This window comes from Lytechinus variegatus, chromosome 7 (genome assembly GCF_018143015.1).
Source record: "Lytechinus variegatus isolate NC3 chromosome 7, Lvar_3.0, whole genome shotgun sequence".
In the NCBI taxonomy this organism is placed as follows: Eukaryota; Metazoa; Echinodermata; class Echinoidea; order Temnopleuroida; family Toxopneustidae; genus Lytechinus; species Lytechinus variegatus.
Window position 1 is genome coordinate 40,323,502 of NC_054746.1, and position 17,605 is coordinate 40,341,106.

General features: G+C 37.8%; 1 protein-coding gene across 4 annotated transcripts; it reads right to left on the reverse strand.

Moving 5' to 3' along the window:
• Positions 1-1,422: 1,422 nt before the first annotated feature.
• LOC121419296 (uridine diphosphate glucose pyrophosphatase NUDT14-like) lies at positions 1,423-12,758 on the reverse strand. 4 transcript variants are annotated; one of them, XR_005970574.1, is made up of 6 exons: positions 12,647-12,758; positions 7,858-7,901; positions 6,938-7,002; positions 6,493-6,700; positions 4,678-4,963; positions 4,137-4,225 (listed from the first exon to the last, which is right to left on the reverse strand). XR_005970574.1 is itself a non-coding variant. In XM_041613692.1 (5 exons), exons 1-5 carry the CDS (start codon positions 12,728-12,730, stop codon positions 3,982-3,984), a joined length of 645 nt encoding a protein of 214 aa, XP_041469626.1. In that variant the 5' UTR covers positions 12,731-12,758; the 3' UTR covers positions 1,423-3,981. The 4 variants fall into 4 exon arrangements, 3 of the variants coding, with proteins under 3 accessions (XP_041469626.1, XP_041469628.1, XP_041469627.1); XM_041613692.1 differs by lacking the exon at positions 4,678-4,963 and having other exon boundaries at positions 1,423-4,225; XM_041613694.1 differs by lacking the exon at positions 4,137-4,225 and having other exon boundaries at positions 4,232-4,963.
• Between the last annotated feature and the right edge of the window lie 4,847 nt (positions 12,759-17,605).

The window sequence follows — 17,605 nt, forward strand, 5'->3', positions numbered from 1 at the left end:
TGAAAATGGGTGTTCTCTGTTTCTTTACATACATGTCCTTTTGATACATCACATTTATGTGTTATTGTTTTTTTTTTGTTGCTTCATCATAGCCGAATACTAAGCTTACAAAAGTAAACTGTACATGTACAGTACATGCTAATTAGCCTGTCACCAATATAACCGACCAGTATTTTTTTTTGTGTGTGTATGGCAATTACCCTTTCCTGCTGCATGCATCATGGTAATGACAACCTGTATGGCTTTGCATCAGATATAGCAAAAACATGCATAAAGATATCACTTTTTTTATTCTAATTTTGTACAAGGTTGGAGTTGAGGCCATAAGTTCGAAGTCACAAGGCCAGTAAGAATATTTTTTTTTAATCCCCAAGATGTTAGTACCGGCTCCTGGCCTTAACTCAACAAAGGGTCCTGTTACAATAAGACTTGGAACTAGTGTAACTTTGCCATTATTGTATTAAACTACCATGAAAACTGGATCATGACTGGCTGACGAGACCTGTTTCCATGGTAGTTATCATAATGGTATAGTTGTAAGTCTTTATGAAATTGGCCCAAGACATGTAAGATATAAAATAGTGTTCTGAAAAATCACTATTAGGATCAGGAACTGTGGAATTAGACCTTTTTTACAGGCAGGTCTATCATGTACAAAACTAGCAATACAGAATAAGAAACAGGCAATTGGTTTTGTCTCGTATGAATAACAATGGAGGCCATTATTTATTCAAAATAGATGTCAAAAATGATTCCTGGAGATACCTTCTTGGGATCACCTTATAAACTGAATAGGGTTTAAGCTTGTTCTTTGGCATTAATCTATTCACGGAAGCCATGTTTTTATATGGCTAGTTCACAACTAATACCTCATATCAGGTAATCATGAATAGCATGTAACCTTTAGGTTTTCTGCATATTATGATGCACATTCCAAATAAACCGAGAATGTGATACTTATTCTTTATATTCTCAACTCTTGCATGTTGGTTGGCCCAAAATACATGCATTAGGCATGGATCCTAAAGAGCTGCAAAATGTGCAGCATTAAATGAAGAAGTTTTGATAAAGATTTGGTTCCCAGCACTTCTATAACATTCTAACCCACAACAGGAAAGATGAAGTAAAAGTAAATCTGGATGTAAAAATAAGAATTAGACTATTTTGCTTTTACATCACAAGTATGGTTTTCTCGAGTACTTGAGGCAGGGAACTGCAACAGATATCAAGCATGACCCCCCCCCCCCTCATTTTATCCAAATGGAAAGGATTACATTGTTAACTGAAAATGTACTAAAATTATAACATTCTATTTCATACTCACTTGCAGAGTGCCATTAAAATGAACTACACCTCTTTGTTTACCCTTGTCACTATACATCTGAACCAGACAAATATGCACACTACAAATTCTTTCAATGGATTTAATATTCATTTATTCAAATGTATCTCTATAGATGTACAAATATAAGAATTAGCACATTAAACATGCTATTTATAATTAAACTTGACAACATAAACAATGTTTTTCTACATAATTATCAAACAGCTTTCCATTGCAGTGAATATATATCTCTTTTCTCATTAAATTCCGATGTTTTAAATCCTTTTAATTCAAAGAGGAAGTCTACCCTCTTTTGAATAATCAGAAAAATAAGAGAAAATATCAGTAAAATTGGATGAAATCCAAGACAGGATTCTTTCAAGCTGCTCTATAAGGCGTAAATGTATCTTATTCTGTGTAGCATCATTCCATTCAAATATTTATTCAACATTGACAAAACAATGGGGAATGTGCAAAAGCCAAAATGAACGACCCTGAGCAGGATATATGATAAAAGATGTCCCTTTACTGCTATCATCTAAAAAAAATCAAATTTAATGTGTAACAATTCATAAACACTTGGTGTAGATCAGCCGCCAAGGCCTTGACAAGAGGCTAGTAAAAGGTGTTAAAAAGACCCATCTGATATATTTTTCATTCAGTTAGGTTAGTCACATATGGATGGATTCTTGCTATAAATTGCAATAAACACCATTTTGTTAGATTCAAATAAACAACCATTTATCACAGAGGCAAGAGTTCAAATCAACAAATGAAGATTCCTCCACACCCTTGATTCAATATAATACTGTCTAAATCTGTGTAAGAGTTGTGTAGATGGGTATGTTACATAACTTATGTGAGAGCGATGGAATATCTCTGACATTGTGGTTGAATGGAAATGAGATGGGGATTTGATGACAAGGAAGCACAATGCTTTAAAGCAATGTGTGGTGTGAAGTTGATGGATAACAAGAATACAGAGGTGATGATGCAGATGCTGTGTTAAAAAAATAGTGGTGAACTGGTTGGTGAAGGCAAATGGGCTATGATGGCATTAATGCAGGGGAGAGATCAAGGAGGAGACAGCCAAAGAAGCATGAAGAAGAGAGTAGAAGGGGGAGGGGGCAATGAATTGTTCAGAGTACAAGAATCTGGCTCAAAACCTGGGTTTAAAAATCTGGCCTCCTTGCAGAATTACTTAAACAAAAAATAAGAATTTGATTCTCTGATTCATATCCCTGAGTATCATCATAGTTATATAAAAATTCCCAATAAAATTTGAAGGAAAATCCTTTTACCTGATATTCTTCCTTTGAAATAATTTGCTTTCATAAAGAACTTTAAAATCATTATCTATAGCAGTAAGGCTGACATTTGATACTGTGAAATTACCAATTCTTACATGTATGACATTTGCAAATAAGACATACCAGTGATACCTTTTCTACCAGATGGCAAGTGTTCTCTAGAGGTTTCAATTGTACCATGGTACAAAATCATGGATGATGCAGAATACTTTATATTATTACACTTTGCCAAAAGCAAAGGTGACTTTTCGTTTGCATGCAATAAAATAATAAAGTGTAATTATGTACAAACATCTGCATAGCTTATGGTTTTGTACATGGTACAATTGAAACATCTTGAAAATATGTGCCGGACACAGAGTATATATGGACATAGATAAATATGCTGCAAAAATAAGAACCCAAATTTCCAGTATGTGACTCAACTTTGTGTTTGCAACTCTGCAAGTTGAATTAAGTTATATGTATACCATAAAGAGGCATCCCTTGTTCTAAACTTCTCTCAAGAAAAAAAACGAGTCAAATATGCCATCCCTAGGGAAAATGATAATTCAAGTTTGATAATTTAGGCAATTGAAACAAATTGTCCAGTTAAATTGTGGAACTAATCTTTATGCGATATTCTGAAACTCATCAAATTTTGCTATGGACAGAAACTTACAAATATGAAAAAGCTCTCTCTAGTACAGGTAAATACATCCTGTTTAATTTTTATTCTTACATATTAAAGCCACGCTAACATGTTCACTTTAAACAGATAGGACCAGCTCAAGAACTCAACTACTCACTCCAGGATAAGATATTCACAAGAATGATGAATAATTTTCAGCTTCTTGATTCAACATTCATTCCACAATATTTGCCCCCCCAAAAAAAAAAAATGTTTATACACATACCAGTGGTCCTTTTCCTTCTCTATACATTCACTTTTAAATAAGGATTGTATGACATCACTTGAACATAATTTACAGCAACATGATCATAGTATCCTAATGCATATAGGCCTATGGAAGATGATTCATTGTTTTTTTAAAGCTCTTTAGTTCCCCTTTTTAGTGAGCAAATCAAAATCAAATATACAATGAGCTCATATGCAGCAAACATATATTTTCATTGACTCATTTTTCATAATTAGAATGTCATATTAAAAAATTGTATTCATGGTTTTGCTTTCACTTCCATGTACAGAAAAAAAGGAAACATTTACTCTGGTCAAATAAATGAATTAATGAAATTTCTGTAAAACCATTGAACACTTGTGCAGTTGGAACAATGTAAAAGAAGAAGTTTAGTAACCTCAATCCATTCAACTCCCTCCACAAGAGTCCACAAATATAATATGATTCTTCATCTGGTGTACATATCCATTTTACCTTTCATGAAGAAAAACCAGGTAAAGGCAAACATCATGGCAACTGGCTTTTCAATATTTTCATCCATCATGTATCTTATTACATCTTTGCCTGATAGGTCAATGACCTCAATCTGTTCACCTTCATCCACTAATCCCCCACCAGAATCGACTTTCATTTGATCGGTAACTTCAGCATAAAACAGTGTCATCAATGCTCCATTCACACCAACTTCATTCCTGTACATAGATGTGAAAACAAGACTCGTCCATTAATAACCTACTCAGGATCACAAGACTCATTCCAAAATCACTTTCCCAAACTTCAATGACGCTTTCAATGTATATATTTTGTACAAGATACCTGCAATAAAATTACATACATGCATGCATGAAAATTTGTGCTACATTTTTTTCACATTTATACAGTTACTAACGGATATGTGGTGTGGAATGTCTTTTTAACAATCCTTAACAAATGTTTTTTTACAATCTTAATAAATCTCTCACGCATTGCACCTTCACTGAATATCTGTTCACAGATTTTATAATTTGATCAAATGGAGTTTTTAGAAACTGCAAACCACAAATTTTGCATGATTGATCATTACCAAAGGTCAAATCCATACACCAAATGCTTACAGTTTGTAGCATCAGTATTTTTTTTTCAAAATAAAAATAATGAAACTAACCATAGTATTTGGTCGTTACATGAATCTATTGCAAGTATCAGCTGTTATACCAAAAGTCTACTTTCTGTCCTTCATGAAAAAGAACCATGTGAATGCAAACATCATTCCCACTGGCTTGGTAAGGGTCTCGTCCATAATGGTCTCTAAGGCATCCTGACCACTGATTTCAATAACCTCAATTTGTTCACCTTCATCCACTAATCCCCCACCAGAACTGACTTTCATTTGATCGGTAACTTCAGCATAAAACAGTGTCTGCAAGGTTCCCTTCACACCGACTCCAGTCCTGTGCATGATTGCCAAATACAGTTCATTGCGCATACACTACTCATTTTCATCAAAAATTGAGTACATATTAATTAGTAAAGGCTATATTTATCTCTTTACTGTACTCAAGCTTACTGTACTACATTAAAATGGGCAGTAAAATTTGCTTTAAACTGTGAATTGGACATTTACGGTTACAGACAATAATATTGCAAAAGTAGATGAAAAAAATTTGCATCAAAGGAAGAATTATATTGAAATAATATAACACAAGTCATCATGATGATGTCTCTTCCTTGTCTTTCATAAAGAAGAACCATGTAAATGCAAACATCATTCCACATGGTTTAGCAATTGACTCATCCATAATGCATTTAAAGGCCTCCTGGCGACTGAGATCAATGACCTCAATCATTTCGCCTTCTTCAACCAAACCACCCCCACTGCTGACTTTCATTTGATCAGTAACTTCAGCATAAAATAATGTCTGTTGGGTTCCTTCAGTGCCTACTCCACATCTAGAAAACAGAAAATACATTTCACCATCATTTAATTTTTTCATATATTCAAGACACTAGCAAAATAAGTTCAAGTAAAATTGCCTAAACCCCCATTCCACAGAGATCAAGACCGCTGAAAGACCTTTGAAAGACCATGAATTTTGGTTGATCTTTCAGAGGTCTCTCAATGAACCTACAATGGTCTTTGAGGTCTTAAAGGAGTCCTGACCAATCTTTCGGTGGTCTTCGTGGTCTTCATGGGCTCCAAAACTTTTTGAAACGGCTCAAAACAGTCTTACAATGGTCTTACAGGAATATGGTCTTTCAGTGGTCTTTCAGCAGTCTTTCAATGAACTTTCAAAGGTCTTCATAGTCTTTCAATGTGCTTTCGTCAGTCTCTCAAGATCTTTGCGGAGATTACTATAAGACTCATGAGAGATCATTGAAAGATCATTCAAAGATCACTGAAAGACCAGGCAAAGTCCATGGAAAGATCTCTGAAAGACCACTGAAAGATCTCAATAGGACTACTCAAAGACCAGCAAGACAAGAAATATCCATCAATCTTTCAGAGTTCTTTGAGGGGTCTTTCTGAGCCATTCCACAGAGATGACAAATTTCAGTGATCTTGAAGACCGCTGTAAGACCTCACCAATTTTAAGTCTCTTAGTGGTCTTTCAATGGTATCCGTTCTGTGGAATGGGGGCCCTACCAGTATGTCAAAATCAAGTTTTCAATTGATATGACAAAACTAATTTAGTTGATGTTCCATTTAATTTTATTGAAACCCCTCTGAATATACATTTAGATTGGTAGGTAACACTAAAATTTGAAAGGTCACTCTATTTCCACTCTAATTGTAAATTTTATTCATGAAGCAATGTTGTCTTTTTTATTACAAGTAGCTGTTATCAAATTACAGATAAATAAAATCAGAAACATAAATAATTCCGTGTTTTCTAATGAAGGAATCAAAAGAATGCAGTTTACAGGTCTGAATAAAGACAACATACATAGCTGACTTGATTCATACTAAATCAGAGCTTACCTGAAACTTGTTATTTTCTTGAGGTTTTCCAGAGGAACTTTGTAACCTGTTTCTTCTAAGACCTCTGCTTGAGCCATCTCTGTAACATCTTTATTCTTGTCCATGATCCCTGCACAAAGTTCAATGCACATCCCTTCCTCTCCTTTATGCTTGGCAGTGTCCACTATTTGTCCATCAGTGAATGCCTGGATTTTGGCTGCATACACCGCTAAATGTAAGGAAATGAAAATACTGGATCAGTTTTCATACTGGTACATTCAAAATATCTACCATTGTCAAGTTAACATATTTTATCACCATGTTCCTCAAAATTTGGGTCTGTCACCTGCATACATTCATACTTTTTAAGCACTTATCCGTTCTTGGTTTAAAGAAGAAAAAGACAACATTCACACAGTGATAGCTTATGTAAATATGTTTTATGTACTAAAATTTAAAGTATTACCTGGTCTGAATTGCTTTACAACTGGAAATACATCCCTGTCCTTGTTGTATAAGAGAATTGCAATGCTGCAATAAGAAGACAGAAAATATATACATCTCACAAATCTAAGAATTTATTCCAACATTCTCCATATTATTTTGGTGAAATGGCAAGGCAATGATTGACAAAAATGAAAAAAGCCAGTTTAATAAATTAATATCTCTGTCTGTTCAATACAAAATATACCCACACTGGTATTACAAAGACATTTAATTCATATGATCCCACACCTACCGGTATTAAAATCAAACAAAGGATAATGGTGCTATTTTCACAGCTCAGTTTCAGTATCAATGGATATTGTAAGATGGGCCTTGAGGATGACAGGAGCAAAGGGGAAGGGGGGGGGGTGGGATGTACAAGCAGTCATCATTAATTATAGAAGCAAATGCATGCACCATAACACATATTGACTGCAAAAGCTTTGACATCAAAGTAAAGTAGAAGTACATGTACTATCTCTTCATTTTCATCACGTGATGTTATCTCAAAAGACATTTAGGAAAGGTTTCCCATGGCAATTGCTCTACGCAGATGACCTGGTGCTGATCACTACAAATGGACTAGGATTAATGACCAGAATGTCTGCAGCCCTAGAAGGAAAGGGTCTGAAGGAAGTCAATGGTCACAACTCATTATATCTGCTAATACAGACAAGACAAAAAGATTGTCTCATGTGCGGTTACTTTCATTGTGCAATGAAAGGGAGAAAACACAATTAAATACAGGGGCTAGATCCATGTAGTGATACCTCTGGTAGCATTTGTTTCCGACAAGTTGTCAGATATGATCATTTTCATTAATTTTGATTGGCTGAGAAGCACTATTAGTAGGGCAACTGTCGGATAAAACACGACTTGTCTTTACTTGAATTTACAAACCTGTCATGTCCTTTGATGTAGTCCCATGTCTTTTTCACACCATCCTATATGCAAACACAGATAAAATACAGACCAATGAGACTGTCACTGACATCTGGTTATCAAATTATTATCAAAAAATTATTATTTAATAAATGATAAAATTCAAAACTTGATTATAAATATTGTAGCATATTTGTACATGATTTTGTAAAAAAGTGGGGGCTTATTAGGGTTTTGAAGAGCAGAGACAGAGTTGTCCTTGTGAGTTGAGTGAATGTCCTTTTCATTATGGCGAGGAGTTGGTATCCTTTGCTAACTGCTGATGACACATGCTGGTGAAATTTCAGCTGACAGTCCACTATTACACCAAACTATTACACCAAGATCCTTTTCGGCTTCCACTACTTGCAAGTCTTTCCCATACATATGGTTGCTTTTTTCAAGGTTTCTCCTGCCGATGTGCAACACTTTGCATTTGTCATCATTGTAGGGTAATTGCCATCTCTCAGACCACTCAATAAGGTTACCGTATTCAGGTCGTCTTGAAGACCACTCCCTCTGTGAGGGTGTATTTCCAGTACTATAGAGTTTTGTGTCATCAGCAACTAATGTTACTCTGCTATTACGTCAGATGGGAGGTCATTTATGTAGATCAAGAAGAGAACCGGTCCGATGACACTTCCTTGCTGAATTCCGCTTGTAACAGACCCAGTCGGATGATTCTCCATTAACAAAGACTCGTTGTACTCTTCCAATGAAAAATGCTCTAATCAAGTTCAGGAGTTTACCTTCTATACCATGTGCCTTTAGCTTGAGTAAGAGTCTTTGATGGGAAACGTTATCGAATGCCTTCTCAAAATCAAGGTATAGGACATCTAGGGATCGTTTCACCTTCATCTAATAACCTTGACCATTCCTCAAGAACATAAAGAAGTTGAGTGGCACACGTCCTTCCTGGGGTAAATCCATGCTGACTCTGTGTAAGTAGGTCATTTCTTAGCAAGTGTGTAACTACATCTCGAAGAATTTTCTCCATCACCTTTCCTGCAACGGATGTAAGGCTAACAGGCCTATAATTTGAGGCTTGGGTTCTACTCCCTTTCTTATGGATTGGTACTACAGTTCCTAGACCAAAAGCTTCAGTCTCTGTATTTTGCTTGTTCTGCTGAACTACGTTGATTACAGTAAAATGTCAGAAATTGTTGAATAAATCCCCAGAAACGACGGTTATTCCTGTCTATACAGTTCCCTGCTTCCAGTCCGATGGGAGTTTACCTTCCTGCATAGACTTGTTACAGATTAATGTCAATGGTTTAGCAATAGACTCAACTACCGTAACTCATTTAATACTTTAGGATGCAACCCATCAGGTCCTGGTGACTTATTTGTATTCAAGTTTTTAACTTTTGCTGACATCTATCTCTTGTAGCCTACTTTTAATTCACTTAGCGTGCATAGGTCACTTCGCAAAGAAACTTGTATATCCAGTATACTGTCCATGTCCTCTCTAGTGAATACTTCGGAGATATACCGTAATCGTTAAGAACACTTGCTATTTCACTATCTTATTCAGTAAATTGTCCATTGTCCTTCATGAGGCTTGTAATACAACCTTTATTCTTTACATTGCTGTTAGCTTAACGCCCAAAAGCTTTGGGATCATGGCCAATGTTTTCAACTAGGTCGAGTTCAAAGCTGTTACTTGCTGTTCTTGTTTCTTTCCTTAATTGCTTCCTCACTCGTTTATATTGTCTTGAGTCGATTTCTCTCTCTTCTCTAGTCCTGTTCACATCTGAATAGCGTTTCCAGTAAAGCGTCTCCCTCTTAGACAGCTTAAGTATAGCTTTTGTTACATAATTATTTTTTCTCTTATCCGTGCTACACTTGCATACTGGTACATAATTTTCCATACCTTCTTTCATATTGTGAAGCAGTGAGGTCCAAGATTGTTCACAAGTTTTGCCAGTAAAATCCTTATCCCAGTCAACTCTTTCAAGAGTCTCATTCATGGATTTGTAGTCCCCTTTCTGGAGGTTTGGACGACTTTCTCTTTCTGGCAATTTGACTTTTTCCTGAAGTACGGTATGTCAAGCTTAGTCAATATACACACATGATTATCTACCTCCAAGTGGAGGTAAATAATCAATTGAAGATATTAGGTTATCAGGCTATCGGCTGTAAATGCAAGATCCAGAATGTTTGGATTTTGGCCATGTCTATATCATGTAGGCTCATAATCAGCAGAGGCGCATGGCCAATATGGGAGACTCTCCAATGTGGGAGATAATCTCCCATATTAGAGACTTGCTTTGCAAAAGAACAAAAGAAACAACACCAACAAAAGCATAATTTTTTCCACCCAAAATTTTGTCTCACTGAGGTCAGAAGCCCATTTGTTTTGTGTGTGGATGACAACTAAAATCCTTATCAAAACAAAAGTAGACGGTGAAAAGGGGTAATATTTCATGAGGAATCTGCTTATCACTTATTTATTTGCCACCAAGGTAATCCTTTTGAAACAAATGTAAACAAAGGAAATTGGTCTCCCAAACTGGAGACTGTCTCTGAAATTGGATACCCAAATTCTTTACGAAAGTCTCTGTTTTGGAGATAATCCCGACCTTTCGTTTGAGGACGAGTACGCTAATTTACAACGGTAGTTGATTTTGGAAGAGACTTTTTGGGCCCGTCGTAAAACTCTGGCCGGCAATGCAAATTGTGTGACGAGATTTTTTTTTTCGTTTCGCATCTGCGACGGAAACGTTCAATATGCTTTTCGTGTGCGAAATTCTGGTTGCTACTATGGTAACAGTGATATATCCGATTGAGGACGACTTTCCAAATCAACATTTGACTCCTCCTAGAGCTCGAGCGGCCGCCCGGGGGGCCCACTTCCATTGATTAGTGGATACCAAGAGCGATCACGCGTAAAAGGGGACAGAGTGGGCAAGTACATTACGTATAGACCTATGTAACGTTATAAAGGTGTCAAAACGATGTTTAAAATGCTGAAAAAAGGATACATATCCAATACTTGTAGGGTTTCACACTTGTTAAGAGATGCATTTTCATAATCTGGAAAATAATTGCTTCCCTTGTTTAGCGGGGTACTGTTCGAAACCCCATGGTCGTGCCTGGTATCCACTCATCAATGGAAGTGGTCCCCCCCGGAATTTGAATCTAATCCACATTTCTGCGGAAAGTAAAACATAATGCCCATTACATCGTGTGCTAGAGGCATATCGTTTGTGTGGAAGGGGTTAAACAACAGAAACAAAAGAAACCTGCGAGGTCAACACATCCCTGGTCAAACGTATTGCATGCCGTGTACATACGTGTATCAACGCATGCGAAATGAAATGTTCGGCTGGAGAGGTTGATCTAACCCATGAAATCAATTGCCAGTGATCCACCAATAATCCACATTAAATGCAATATTGATTCGATGGACTGTAATGATCTATATCTAAGCCTTCATTCAGTAAGTTTTTCCTCTCTCAATATGTAGTTGATTTTTTTGAAAAACCACTTTCTTATCCATGTCATAATTTATTTTAGGTCCTGCATTTCGAATATCTCCAGCCATCAGTCGTAATATACATGCACATACAGTGCGGGTGTCGCGGGAAAGGATTTTGCACACGAAAGGAAGATCTGTACGGCCTGTAATCCCCCGGTAACACAAAGCTTAGCATTGATTGTAGAACAGTTTTCTACGTTTGATTCTATTGACTATAATGTACAATCAATCTTAAAAATCAAGTGTATGATTAAGCGTAAACATTTGTAGGGAACCCTAATATTAGCGTCGATGAGGATTGCGAAAGGTCCCAAATCTCTCTCTTGGGAGACAGTCTCCAATATTGGCCGTGCGCCTCCGGGGGTTACTCAGTATATAATGCATAGTGGGTACATGTATGTGCCGCGGAGGGGACCCCCATTTTCACACTCGAATTTCCGTTCCAAGGCATAGCATTTTTGTCTTTAATATTGAGAAAAAGAACAAAGAAATCCACTCCGAGACATAGCATTTTCTTCTTATCAAGAAAAAAGTAGAAAGAAATCCGTTCCAAAGCTTCGCATATTTTTCGTTACACCGTTCCGGTCGCATTGATCTGCTACAAGGAGCTGCAATGAGCGGCCGTAGAGCACTTTTTGACGGTCGCCTAAGTGCGAGCGCACCCTGTGGAGGCCGCGCTAGTTGCGTCATGCATGATTGCCCGTTCCATAGGGATGCATACGCGCTCACAAAGATACGGAGATCCGTTCCGAGGACCCTGTTTTCACAAACATTTGTAGTTCCGAAGCCCGTTCCTCCTCCTTTTTACAAGCCCGCTCCAAGGCCCCCTTTTTATGCCTCGCCCGCGGCACACCCCTACCACTTATTTGGTCAAGTGCCCCCCCCCCATGCGCCTCTGCTGATAATGCTGCGAAACAAAAATACAGAGACTGAACTTAAGCTTTTTTTTTGGTGAGATGGAGCCAACAGAGTTCAGTGGAACAACCAATATAACAGAGACCGAAGCTTTTGGTCTAGGATCCGTGATGTAATGACAATATTAAAATTAAAAAAATATCATCACGGTCCTCTACATTCACTACACTCTACAGCGCGGCGAGTGCTGCTGAGACTGAGTGGGAAATTACTGACTGCATGATGCAGCGGCGCAGCCAAAACCCGCGACCAGCGCAGCTGGCTGCGCTGGCTAGCTCTGCGACTGCGGGTAGGAATCCAGGTTTTGAACTTTTGGGTGCGCTAACTCCAACTTGACCAAAAAAAATAAAAAATAACCTTAGCTAGACTTACCTGTTTATATAGCAGTCGGAAAGGTGTCACATACTGAGAACTAGAACAAAGAGAAACACTGACATCAGATATTTTATCGGCCATGGCAGCAGAATCAGTCGTTCAGTCCCACCCCTAACGCAAAGCTATCTATGTTTTACACATATTTTTATCTACGTTTATACGCATGCGCTCACACATACATGCAGCTCGCAGGGGTAATCCCCTGCCCTGGCCGCGTTCCCAGGCCAGCCACAAGTGTCAATAATATACATCTCTATGGCCAGCCACCATCTGTTCCTTGCCGTTCGCACACTCACCATTTCGACTAATAAACAGTTGGTCCAATATCCCGGTCCAATATAGCAATTAAGTCCATATACAAATTGATCTATTTAGACTATATATTAATTTGGCATCATGAATGAAAATGAATCGAAATAGCTAGACCCACTGCGCCCGCTAGACCAACTGGCTGTGAGCAGGCGCGTAGCCAGGGGGGGCGGTCGCGGTGGGGGCGGTCGCCCCCCCCCGAAACGTCCCCAAAAAGAAAAAAAGGAGGAAAAAAAAGAGAGGAGAAAAGGAAAAGGGAAGGGAGGAAAGGGAAGAAAGGAAGGTAGCTTTGTGGGGTTTTTTTATTCTTTATTTTTTTTTCTCAAAAGAGAAACTCCTTCACGCTTCTTGCTCTAAATTTATATATGAATTTTGCTTCCGCGCTGCGCGCAGTTAGATGACAATATTGAAGTTCTCCATTGTTTCCCCACCTTTTCTCTAACCCTGTTTTTCCACCTCAGCTATGTGCTTCTTGCCAGCTAGTCAAATTTAAAATTGTATACATTAGGGTATGAATTTGAGTAAGGTAGACCGAAGTAAATATATGAGGTTATCTTTTTTTTCAATTGATCGCGCAACTTCTGGTCTGGTCGGCTCCGGGCGGGTAAAATCTTTATATCAGTTTCTGCCGTCACCTACATAAAGTCAACTTCTCCCGCTTTTCAGCTTATTACTAAACAACCATAATTTTGGGGCAAACAGGTTCCTAATTTCGTTCGTGTCGTATTAAATAAAGTACAATATTTTTTATCAAATTGTATTAAACTTCATGTCATTTCCCTGTATACTTTTTTTTTGTTTTGAATAATATTTTATTTTCTTCCTCTTTCAAATCAATAGGTTTACAATCACAATTCATAAAATAAAGATTCTTTGCATGTATACAATCAATAAACAATCAAACAAATAAATATATCAATATCAATGAGATTACAAATGATTACAAATGAAATTAAACTGCCAAATTTCTCTTCTATAACAATGTGAAAAAAAAACCCATATCAAACGACAAAATAACAAAGAAGAAAAAAACTTTGTAAAGGATGACTTTTTTCCTGGATAGAATAAAAATAATCTCTTATGCAAATAATAATTGTAGAAGAAATAAATTTCAAAAGGGATAAAAGATTATTTCAAAGGTTAATTAGAGGAAGATTATTATCATAAAACATCCCTACACACTCACCTAAACCCCCATACCCCCTCCCCCTCATCTCTCTCCCCAAACACTCACACAAGCTCGCTTCAACTCACCATCACCCACAGCCCCCCCCCCCCCTAGCTTCCCCGTCACAGAACTCACACGCACATCTACACACGTACACCCACACACGATGCATCCTGCTCTGGTACAACTATCTGTATTTGAACAAAACAAAAAAAAAACACAAACAACATGAAGCAACCAATACATCCATGGTATTAAGAAAGGTATACATTCATCTCCTGTTCTGTTTTGCGCCCTCAGTTTGAAATTTTGAATGACACCAATCTTCTCCTCTGTTTTGCGAGTTAAAAATATGCCATGTTGCTAAATTGTTTGTAATCAATGATCTGATCTTTCCAAAGAAAGTATTCAATATATCTTTGAGAAAACCCTTTTCTCGGGACCCTTTTTATGGCAAGAAAAATTGATAAAACACTTTAGCTTTCGCGCTTCGCGCGGATTTATTATCATTTTAATTTCCTCCATTGTATACCTCTTTTGTGCATTCACAATCATTTGAAAACAAGGTTCAAAATCGCAATATAGTCAACCGAATTGGAGGTACTAGAGACAAGAGAAACGGCTCCTTTTCATTTTAATTTATGAAACACTAAAAGCTTCGCGCAACTCCCCCTCCCTGCACCCACCCCCTAGGGAGCGCGCTTCGTGCGCTCTGTAAGTGTTGGCACTTTTGGTTGGCACGCTTCGCGTGCATTTACCGCCCCCTCCAAAATGAAATCCTGGCTACGCGGTTGGCTGTGAGACGAAATGGTAGCTACCCGGGGGTAGCTAGTAGACGAAGTGATGATTGGACAATGGTTATTCGACCAAATGGTTGTCAGACGAAATGTTGGACAGAATGGCATTAGAATGAATGTAGACCATATGGTGATTGGACGAGTTGGCAATAGACGAATCGGCAAGTCAGCAAGTTAACGCGGGCGTATATACCTCAAGAGCGGAAATCTCTCCTAGCGGGGGGGGGGGGAGGGGTTTGAAAATTTTACAAGCAGAAAAGAAGGTTATCACCCATAGAGATATATCTCTATGTCATCACCCCAAAATGGAAGGTCATTTCGACCAAAATGAAATTGACAAGCAAAAAAAAATATATCACCCAAAAAGTAAGGTCATCTCGTCCGAAGTACAATGTTTATTTCGATTTTGAATGATGTAATTCTTTCCATCATAAAAGACTAAAAATAGTAGGGGACATTTGATATTGTGTCCCCCGATCAGGGGACAGGGACGTGTCCCCGTACCTACCCAAAATATGAGGGGGGACTCCCCCTCATATTTTGGGTAGGGGGACACATCCCCCTGTCTCCTGATTTCCATCCATGTATACCCCCACACCCTCACGCCCCCTCGCATATCAGGGGCTCGTCTTACAAAGGGCTGCGATTGATCCTATCAGCCTAATAACTCCATGGAAATCCATTAGTGACATTTTTTTTAATACGTACTTTATAAACAATTAAGGTCGAATTAACACACCCAGCTGTCAAGAAAACGAAGCATCTATGCATATCTAGAAAAAAAATTGTAAGATGGGGCCCCAGTACCCAATCCCAGCAGTTGGGATGACATTGATCGCAGAAGTACGTGTCTACAATCAGTGGCGTAGCTACGGGGGGTTGGCATGTGCCCCCCCCCCCCTGAAAAAAAGTGGCAGAGCCAAAAAAAAAGGAGAAGAAAAGGAAAAGGAAAAAAAACAGAAGGGGAAAAAAGAAAACGGAAATAAGAGGAGTTAGACGAGTGAATGAAATATGAGGGGAAGACTTGCCCCCCCCCCAGAATTGTCTGTTCGATGAGATTCATATCTTGCTCATTAGGCTGGTATGTAGCTTGAAATATCAAGTTTTGAAGTCAATAAACAAAACATATTTCAGCTCGGACATCAACTATCATTATTTTTCTGTTAAATGTCCACTTTGTGGTCTACATATGAAAATTTTAAGCTCACGCCGCGTGGTCACATTCATGTAGTATGAGGAATAAAATCTGTATGGTGTTACAGTCTCTTTATATCACAGACTCGGGCAACCAATAATATCTTACAGATCAATTTGTTAAATCGATGTTCATCAATGCCTTTAAGGTAGACTACAACCCAAATGGAAGGGTTTTTTTTATATAGATATATGAAAAAAATTCAGAGATTCAAATTTATAATATTTCTTTATCAATTTTTTTTTAAGTTGTAAAATGCAGTTCTCGCTTAATATATAAATAGGCGATGTCTTGATGACGCAGGGAGTATATTGGTACAACTTCTTCACTTGCTTTGACACGCTATTACTGAAATCAATTATTTCCAAAAGTTAACACTGAATACTTTTTAAGATGGCTCGGGGGAAAATGGACTTCAGAGAGTATACCACAAATTTATCATTATTTTGATTAGGCCTACATGTATACATTTTGATTGGGAGTGTTGCCTTTGCCACAATAACTCACCAAGTTGCCAGTTTAGGGTTAAACTTTCTCATTGTTTCTTTCAAACTGCATTCTCTTCACTGTCTCCTTCCACATATTATTTAATTACCAAGGTTGAATACCCATTCAAGGAGGTACTAGTCTCCTCATCCCAAATCAGTTCTATTATTTTGCACTTTTTTTAAACTTTCATATCACAGGCCCGATACTTAGATCGATACAATAACGTGTGCAGCATTCTCCCAATATTTTTTAAGGCATTTGAGCCCGTTACACAGATATTAACAATGAAAATGCATTCCCTACAATTTCCACTTGATAACCCAAATTTGAAAGAACTTCATACTATCTACTTTACTCCCCCCCCCCTCCAATCCTGTTTGGATACCCGATATATAAATCATCCCGGTGGACTTGAGTGGGTGCGGCAGGGGAAGAATCGCTCACCTATCAACAAGAACCAAAAATATGTAGATGTCCAAAATACAGGGGACAGAAAAAATAAGTCTCTCTCTCTTTCCTCCTGTTCATGTAGACTGTGTATCGGGGTACAATATTCATCAAAATAACCAAAGGGCGATTTAGAAAAAAAAACATGTTCATACCAGTTAAAAGGGTACTCGGCACTGAAAATAATCAAATGTGACGTAATACAGTAAAATCCAGAGCAAAACGATGAAAATTTCATCAAAATCTGATAGTATAAATTATCATGTAACAAAGTTATTGAATATCAAAGTTTATATAATTATGCACACCATCTTAAATATGCAATAGGTGGCCCGAATATGTCATAGCATGCCCCCTCCCCCTATTTCACGTCTCCTTTTAACAAAATCAGTTTTTGCAGTCCTATCATTTTCAGCCTGGAGTACCCTTTTGACAGCCACAAGAGTGGAACTTCAATCCCCTATGGCATTCACTGACCCGACTATCAAGAAGCTTTTATGAAGTCAAGTCCACCCAAGAAAAATGTTGATTTGAATCAACAGAGAAAATTC

What these genes read in the sequence shown, in the direction of transcription:
- LOC121419296 (XM_041613692.1), bottom strand. Translation starts at nt 12,730, where the DNA reads ATGGCCGATAAAATATCTGATGTCAGTGTTTCTCTTTGTTCTAGTTCT. An exon ending in TGTAAAGCAATTCAGACCAG is followed by an intron (nt 6,701 to 6,937) that starts GTAATACTTTAA and finishes CCTTACATTTAG; the next exon opens with CGGTGTATGCAGCCAAAATC. An exon ending in AAGAAAATAACAAGTTTCAG is followed by an intron (nt 4,226 to 6,492) that starts GTAAGCTCTGAT and finishes ATCTATGTACAG; the next exon opens with GAATGAAGTTGGTGTGAATG.